We start from the raw sequence: 8,648 nt of genomic DNA on the forward strand, positions 1-8,648 counted from the left end.
CACTCTGCCTCCCTTTCGTTTTCGTCTCTTTGCAGTGGTCTGCCGTGCAGTTACAGCCCTGACGGATCATCCCAAATTATTTCCTCTTGTCAGATTCCAATTTTCTACCTTCCCCTCCTTACATCTCCTCCCACCCCTGACATGTTCTGTATTTCCTCTGTGTTTTGCCTTTGCATTTCCTTTGTACTGTCTGTGTGTCTATTAACTTATGTTGGGCATAATTATATCTTCATTTTTGCAGCTATGGCTAATTTTTTAATCTTTCTGTGACGAATGTAAAAAATGGGCTTATTACATAAATGGGCTTTTTTACTCTTAGAGAGACTGTTTGGATCTCAAAATAAGTCACAAAAAAATAGTATCAGGGTAGATTTGAAATCAATTATTTATTTATTTATATTGACAATGGATAATAGAAACTGATAATAATGCTGTCAATGTTTAAAATATATTGTAATGTTTTTAAATGCAAAGAAGTTTCCTTCTGATGCTTTTCCTAGTTTTATTTTATTTTATTCTTAAGGGGCTCTTGATATTCCGAGTAGACAACAGGCGTTGGAATTGGCAGCATGATCCACCATTGGCGACAGCATTTCCACCTTCTTTTGCAGCTGCCAAGTATATCCTCGGTTGGTTTGCAGTTGTTTCTTCTGCATGTTCCAGACAGATTGAGACAGTGGTTTACGGCAGAAGACAGACCACTTCTTACTGCAGAAGAAGAGCCAGGAAGACCTTTAGTCCCTGAGTAGAATGTACATCTGCAAACTGAAGTGTGAGGAGGGGAGGGTTCTAGGACGCACGTTTCTACCTGGAGGAAAGAAGCTGGAGGACAGGTCTGGGTGTTGCTCCTTCACATGCACTGACTTGCCTTTTCGCCCAGTGGCCCAGCTGCCGTCAGACCTCTCCCTCCTTTTCTTACATGTTTTTGACATTGCTCATTTAAGCAAAATAACTTTGGTAAGCCTCAAAGTGAAACAGCAAGGGGACGGACAAAGTGTGTGTTCTACATGCACCAATGTCTTTATTATTTTACTCCTTTATATGGATCTTCAGCTTACACTTGTCAAGTGTCTTCTATTCCACCAGGCATTTTCCTTTGTACTAGTAATAGAGCAGTGAAACGGGAGAAGTGATTCTTGTTCTCACATCACTTGTATTCAGTGAGGAAAATCTGACCATACAAAAATAAATGATAAGGTGGTTTCAGAAAGTGGTAAGTGTTTAAAACAGAATAAAACAATAATGGACCACAATAATGGATTGCCTGGAGGATGGAGTTGATAAAATGGACCCAGAAAGGCATTCTGAGGGTGTAGCATTTGAATGATGAGAAAGAAATAGAAAAGCACGTTTCCGTGTGAGGGAATTATAGGCATTAGAATAGCAGGAGCAAGGTCCCTTGCTTAGTTTATTTGAAGAAGAGAAAGACATGTGGGGCTGGAGCATATTGGGGAAAAATAATTTTCATAAGAAATGAGGTGACATTACTTAAGCAGGATGAAGGTCATTTTCAGCTTGCAGGTCATAGTAAGCGTTCAGATTCATGTATCTAATGATGCAGTTGCCATATGTCAGCTCCCTTCAGAATCTATATGCTCGTCTTCTTTTAAAATGCTTAGCATTTCACTTTTTCACCTCCTCTTTCCTCTTATCCATTTAGGTAAGGGATCGGGGGAGGGTTCAGGGGAAAGACCCTGTGGATACTCAGTTGTAGTGTTAGTTCATTACAAAGTAATAGAGAAATCTCTCCATTTCTTCACTGCTCAGTCAGCTCAGAAAGAAAGAGAAGTTATTTTTTCTTCCCAAATTTAGATAATGACCCACCCAACTCAGTGGACAAAGAAGCCTTCCTTCATCAAGGGCTGTGTCAGTCAGAGGAGAAATCACTCTGGAGACATTCTAAATGGTCATTTCAGTTGTGTCTAAAATGCAAAGTGGATTAGAGAGCTGAAAAGTAGCCATTGTGTCCAGACCATTATTTCCTCCAGATAACTTACATGATAGCAAAGTTAATTTAATAGGACACTCTCTGATGGTAGAGCTGACGCTCAAAATAAAATGTTCCTCCAGTAGAAAAGCCACCTAAACCAGGAGTTAGGAAGCAGACAGTTAATAGCTTCCCTTTGGACTTATCTGTGTGTTGAGAGTTTGCATAGTGTCAAGGTTTTACCACTCAAAAATAATTCAACTCTGCTTAATAATGGATGGATTCTATTAAATAAGATAGTTTTTTAATGTCATCACATTACATTTATTTATATTTGCCTGTTGAGGCCATTCCTAGCTAAGAATGATGTCAATATTTTTAGATTAAAATTTGGTGATCATGTTCCTGTTTACTGCAACAGAATGACATAGACAATATACCCTCTTGATCAAGTAGCTTAAATATGTTATTTGAAGGGGAGAATGGAAAAGAAAATCAGCATTGACACCGGATGAACATTATTTTTTAAGTAGGAAGAGAAGAGACGAGTATTCACTTAACCAAGTTAAAGTTTGTCTGAACTCAAAAGTCCATGTGGTATTTCCTAGTAAAGCACTAAGCCTCAATCCCATGAAAATCAGAAGGAAAAGAAGCATGTCTCCAGTCAGTACGACACCAACAGAGCTGTGAGCTTTTTGAGCTGTGAGTCATGAGAAGGAAAGTCAGTGAGGACTTGAGCCTACTGTTTTCATCTCCTTCTTATCTCCCCAGATGCCATTGGGATGATGTAAGTAGCATTTTAGAAAACTCTCCAGGGGTGCCAGCCATCCCAGGGTACCGTCAATGCATCAGAAACTGAGAAATAACTGAGAGATACAACCAAATGTGATCAGATTGAAGGAATGATTTAGGCTTTGAGCAAGATTACAGATGACTGCGGTTATGGAACAAAGGGATTCTAGAGAAAAATCTTTGAAATATTTCTATTTTTGAAAAGGGTAGGGCAGTTTCCTAAAATACCCCCGTTTTCAAGGAAAAAAGTCTGTAAACTGAAGCTTGGGCAATGGGCCCTCTGCGTTGGTCGGCTGGGTGGGTGCAGGGTTTCCCGGAGGTCAGTGCTGTTACATCAGTCCTAACAGGGTACTGACTCTTGGGTTTGCCACAATATCAGTTTGTTAAGGCTGAAACGGAGCACTAAGATGAAGAAGGGAGGGGTTTTCACAGCTGTAGCTTTGGATGGTAGCAGAGACATGTTCTCAATTGAGATGGTAGGAAAACGGCAGAAGATGGTCAAGAAGGGAAGACACCACGAGTACAAGGTAATGGAATCAGTAACATTATTTGGACCCTCAAGGACTGAAGGGATTGGAATTGCCCATGTGAACAAAGAATTATTTTCTTGCCTTGTCAAAGAGAACAATCTGGATAATTTATAAATCATACTTTTTAAAAACCCTCAGAGATCTGAGTTCTCAATGAAAGTTAATTAAAATGTAAAGTCATAAGGACCTCCTAAAAGGGAGGGGGAGTGACCTCACCAAGATGGATGTAGATTGTTTGTCTTACAGTCTTTCAGGTACCCCTCAGAGGTCCTACGTTTATTCTTAGAAGAACATGCTGACTTCAGTTTCCAGGCTACCTTCAGTTTCTTCTGAAGTTTTACAGACCCTTCTTTTTAAAGGCCTGGAAAATGACAAAATGAGTCACACTTCTTGTTATCCTCCTGTGAAATAACACAAATGAAGAAAAGGAGCAACTTCCACTCTTTTGTGCTACAAATTACTGACTGAGCCTACATACATTTCACCAGAAGCTGTGTCACTGGGTCAGGGAAGGACAACATCGCCTGTGAGCAGGAACCACATTTTCTTCCGGGTGAGAATTCATTTACTCACCAATAATTTTGACCTTCAAAATAATGGTTTGGGGTTACTCCAGCACACTGTCACACATGGGGCGCAGGTGCTTGTAGGCAGTGGACATGATAAATCCAGTGAAGTTTCCTGGGAGATACATTTCCATGGACAGATTATATATGTCTCCACGAAAACTTAGGACCACCCCATTGCCCTTACTCCCCTCTGCCCCGGCTCTTAATAGCCACAATTCTACTCAATATTTCTGTGAGTTTGACTTTTTTAGAGTTCACACACGAGTGAAATCTTGCAGTCTCTCTTTCTCTAGCTGACGTATTTCACTTAGCGTGACGTCCCCACATTCATTCATGTTGCTGCAAATACGGATGTGTATCAGATCACATTGTGCGCCCCAAAGATATGTGCATTTTGTCAGCCACACCTCAGTAAAGCTGGAAGAAAAAAGTTGTTTAAAAAAGCCTTATGCCCTTATTTCAGTTACAGCATTACCGTCTCTGATGGCATGTGGCTTCTTGAAAGTTGTGCTGCTGTTAGTTCGCTTGGTTTGACGTTAATCAGTCCAGTGCTTTTCTGAATTCTCTGACAGATTTTAGTCATTTTTCTCCACTTGCTCAGTACGTGTGGCGTTTTTGGATGGTCTGTCACTTGCCTTCTCTTCTTTTTTCCTTCTTTTATTCGCTCTTATTCTCTCATCTGCGTTTTTCCATTTTCTCAGTTTTGTCTTCTGTTTTCATACTGTTTGCTCCCCCCACTTACTCCTGAAGATTTAGACACGTCGAGGATGATGATATGACCCCTGCAACAATTTCTCATCTGATTCTCAGGCCCCTATTTTTAATATTACCCATCCACCTGAGAGATAGCGTAGGTTCCTAAAACTCAAGATTTTGAACGTGGACCTAATTTTGTTCCTGTCTGAACCTCAAAAACAAAGATAGATGAATTCAAACATTCTCCTTACCATGTTTCCTCTCTCGGTAAATGTCCTTTTCCTTTATTCAGAAACCCAGTGCATTCATTTATCCATCAGATATGGTTAGTTAATTGTAGCTCCTCCATGTTCCTTTCACATGTCACCATCTCTACAACCAGAGTTACTGTCCAGTTGTAATACATCGCAGGTGAATTCCAAGGGTCATTTGCTTCTAGGCTGCCCCTTCAAGTCCATCTTCTTCATTGCCTAAAGAGATGTTTCTAAACTCAAATAAGTTTGTCTATTCCATTATGAGAACCAGACACTGCATAATGTTCCCCCTACCTTAGCCTGTGCCACTGGGGCCCCCCACGGGCTCACTTCTAGATCACAGGCGTGGTCATGTCACCTGACATCACTCTGTGCTGAACACGTGGTCTGCCGCGGTACACCATGCTCGTGACCTCTTGGCTTCTTTACTCATGTTGTTTCATTTGTCCGAAGTTCCCTCCACTCTCTTCTCTACCCTCACATTCACTTTGCAAATTGTTTTTCATTTATAAACATAGAATCATGATTTCTTTCATAAAATCTGTATTGTGTTGTAGGGTTTTTTGTTGTTGTTTAAACTTTAACTACTCTCACAAAAAGAATTAATTCTCTTTCTCTGTAACCTCATGTTTCCAAATAGCCATGCTTTAATTTTTCACTTATTTTGATATAATCTTTTGTTCCATTTTGTCTCATCCCATAAAATGTTAGGACCCTTGTGAGCAGTCACATGGCTTACTTGTGCTTTAGATCTAGAGCTCTGGACAAGTGCCTGGAAGATGACGTATGTCGGATAGAAGATGACTAATAACTTTATTTAAAACAGAATAAACAGATATTTTCAAATGACCATTCAGGGTTGAGAAGTTAGAGGCAAAACTACAAACTGGCAGCCTATTCCACAGATAACTCAGAACAAGGGATCAAAGTGAAAGACGAGGACATTGAAGCAAAGAAAGGAACAGGTGGGCTGTGAGAGCTGGAGCCACCAGAGGGGAAGAAGCATGTGGACCACCCGAGTCTCAGAGCTCCTCCCTGGCCAGGGGGCTTGATGACTGGAGCCCCCCATGGGAGCCTGACTGTTGTCAGTGGCCACTCCCATCAGGAGGAAGTGAATCCACACCGCTTGGCTCAGCCTGTGCTTAGAGCTGTCAGTGAATTTAGTAGAGGATAAAAAACAGCAACACATCAGCAACGTAGAGGCTTCATATTGGAAGCGCCATTAAAGCAGGAGATTCTTCTTCTCTGTTTTAGTCCGAGTCTTAGACAGTCTTAGTTGAGACCACACTGCCCAGTGTGAAGTTTAGAGCAGAGCCTGACAGCTAGCATATTCTCAACAAATCCTTCTTTAATGAAGAAAGAGAATATTTCCAAGTGCACACATCAAGATGGTTTGGTCTAATATGTGTCTTCTTAATGTGTTTGGTCCCACTGATACCAGCTAGTCCAGCATGACCTGCAAACTGTTTGAACTCTTTCTACGTGATTGACGGTGAGCCTCTGCAGCCCCGACTTGTGACCTCCACACACAGGCATGAATCCTTAATTGTGGAATGTGAAGTGATTCTGTGGACCTCTGACATCTCGTCTAAAAACAATGACTTTGAACCTGGTAACTTTTCATGACAGTCATAGTAGCACTAAGGGTTTATGATCGTAGAGTGTCACCTTGTGTGCTGCTGTCTCTCTTTCCCAGCCCAGTTGTCCCCTTCCTACAGAAGCCGTGCGTTACTGTTCCAGCGTGGGATTGCCTCCCAGCATCCTCACCTGGTGGGACGCGGTTTCTGTCGGGGCACCTGTTCTCCGTGACTGCTGTTCAGCACGAGGATCCCTTCCTGGAATGTGGGCCAGCCCTTGGTTTTCTCAGTCACGCCTCCCTGGGGGCCGTGATTCTCTTTCTGAAACCCTGTTCTGGGTCTGTGTCGTTCACACAGAGCGGCCCAGAGGCCAGTTTGGATGAGGCCTCAGTTCCGATACAGTTATGAATGCTTCTTTCCCCTTCCACGAGTGTCTCGTTTGGATAAAAGCAGATGCTCACCCTGCTTCTACAACTGTGGGCAGGCCTCTCCTGTAATGAGAGTTGTGCTCATTATGCTGATTTCTCAACCCGTTCGGGAGACAAATGCCCGTGTGACCGAGTTCCCCAAGTCACACCCTTGGCGCTGATTCCTCTCTGCTGACCTGCTGAGTAGCTGTAGTGAAAGGTGCTGGCGTAACCCAGCCCTTCCAGCTCCATCTGCCTGCAGGTGAGTCGCTGGCCTCACTCGGGCGTCGCAACGTGCACAGTAAGGGTGAAGCAGAACGTGACCTCGGCGGAGGCGGTTTGGCTAACGGCAGAGGAATGTTCTTTCCTGTCTTCCCTCGTTGCAATCCTACTGCAGCTCTTGGTATTCGGTTTATGAATCCATGAGACTGATTCTAGGGTCCTGTCTGAGCTGCCCGACAGCCTTGTGAACTGCAGACCCACATGATCAGCCACCACCTTACCTGGGGATAAGAGAGTCATCAAGAGGAGAGCGGAGAGCAGCACGTGGAGTCTCGTGGATGAGCAGCAGGTGAACGGGAGAGGCATCAGCATGACTGCAGCCCGGGATCTCCGAGCATGGCTGGTCCGTGGCCTTTTATGATGCTCCCTGGGCCTGCGGTTTGTTCATGGTTAGTAGAGCCTAACAAAAGAGTATAACTCAGCCTTCCACAGGAAATCTCCAGGGACAAAGTACACAGTGCGGTGGCAACTCACTGGATGAGAAAGCAGAAGTCAGTGCCATGCATTTCCCACAGGTTCAGGACATCCTCGTTATCAGCTGTGTTCCCTAATGGAAAGGCCCGTGTGGCAGGGGACTGATGACTGGAGCAGTTAGCCAGTGAACACCTGAAGCCTGTGCTCAAGTGCATGCGTGAGCCAGTGAGCTCAGAAGCGGATTCCTCCCACCCCCCCACAGCCCCGCCTTCAGATGAATCTGTCTGTCTGTCTGTCTGTCTGTCTATCCCTACTGGTAATAAACATAATGAGGAATTGAGCAGAAGCAATGACAGGGTTTCATTACAGATCCTCCCTCAAGTCATCAGGAGCTACACAATCACAAGGGGAGAAAGCAAACAGATACCCATGTAGGGTTTTTGTTCATTTATTTGTTTCATCTCATTCTTTATCCAAAGCTTCAGATAATGGTTTACGGCCATCTGATTGTGAGATACGAGTTCAGAAGGAGAAGCCAGCCCACCACTTGTTTGGATGTGAACATAGATGAGTCTGCTGCATCTGCTGATTCACTTGCAGGCGTGCCCTGTCACTTTTGGTTAATGCCTCCCTCCCCTAAGCCAAGGGTGACCTGCCTCATTGCCCTCCTGGCAACAGCAGCCTTCGCTCTGGCAACGTTACCACTAGCCATTTAAAACTATTGCCTGCTGTTTTAAAACTTTTTTTTCCTAATTGTTATTGTAATTCATTTTATACCATTACTGTGCTATTTATTTTTCACATTGGTTGCAATGTAAAAAGAAATATAATCCCCCCTGAGATATTTTGCGTACGGTTACATATATATACATACCAGCGTGTTATATGTTAATTAGGAAATTGGCATTTAAAGTACTTGATACCATATTAAAATCTTGTTGATACTGAAATAGATATCTAAAAGGATCTTGGTGGTATTTGGTGGAATTTGTTAGGGTTATTTGAATATTCTGGTAACTCAATTTTTTATTCGTAATAATAAAATATAGGCCCAGTTACATAAAAATATACATTTTATCGTATTTTTAGAAACACTTTTAAGTTCTGATAAGGAAGAATTTCTGTATTTCCCTGTGTGTTATTAGGGCTCATTTTTTCGCTTAACATTTTTGTGGAAGGTTTTCCCTTTTCCCTCCATCC

The 8,648-nt window shown here is 42.7% G+C and overlaps 1 protein-coding gene across 1 annotated transcript; it reads right to left on the reverse strand.

The window, feature by feature from the left end:
* Positions 1-439: 439 nt before the first annotated feature.
* DEFB109B (defensin beta 109B) lies at positions 440-8,358 on the reverse strand. The gene is made up of 2 exons (XM_032468764.1): positions 7,256-8,358; positions 440-708 (listed from the first exon to the last, which is right to left on the reverse strand). Exons 1-2 carry the CDS (start codon positions 7,344-7,346, stop codon positions 503-505), a joined length of 297 nt encoding a protein of 98 aa, XP_032324655.1. The 5' UTR covers positions 7,347-8,358; the 3' UTR covers positions 440-502.
* Between the last annotated feature and the right edge of the window lie 290 nt (positions 8,359-8,648).

This window comes from Camelus ferus, chromosome 26 (genome assembly GCF_009834535.1).
Source record: "Camelus ferus isolate YT-003-E chromosome 26, BCGSAC_Cfer_1.0, whole genome shotgun sequence".
Lineage (NCBI taxonomy): Eukaryota > Metazoa > Chordata > Mammalia > Artiodactyla > Camelidae > Camelus > Camelus ferus.

Bases quoted from the DNA above. Each gene is read 5' to 3' on its own strand.
- DEFB109B (XM_032468764.1), bottom strand. From the start codon at position 7,346: ATGCTGATGCCTCTCCCGTTCACCTGCTGCTCATCCACGAGACTCCAC. The intron at 709-7,255 runs GTAAGGTGGTGG...CTTCTTCTGCAG, and splicing joins GATGACTCTCTTATCCCCAG to TAAGAAGTGGTCTGTCTTCT.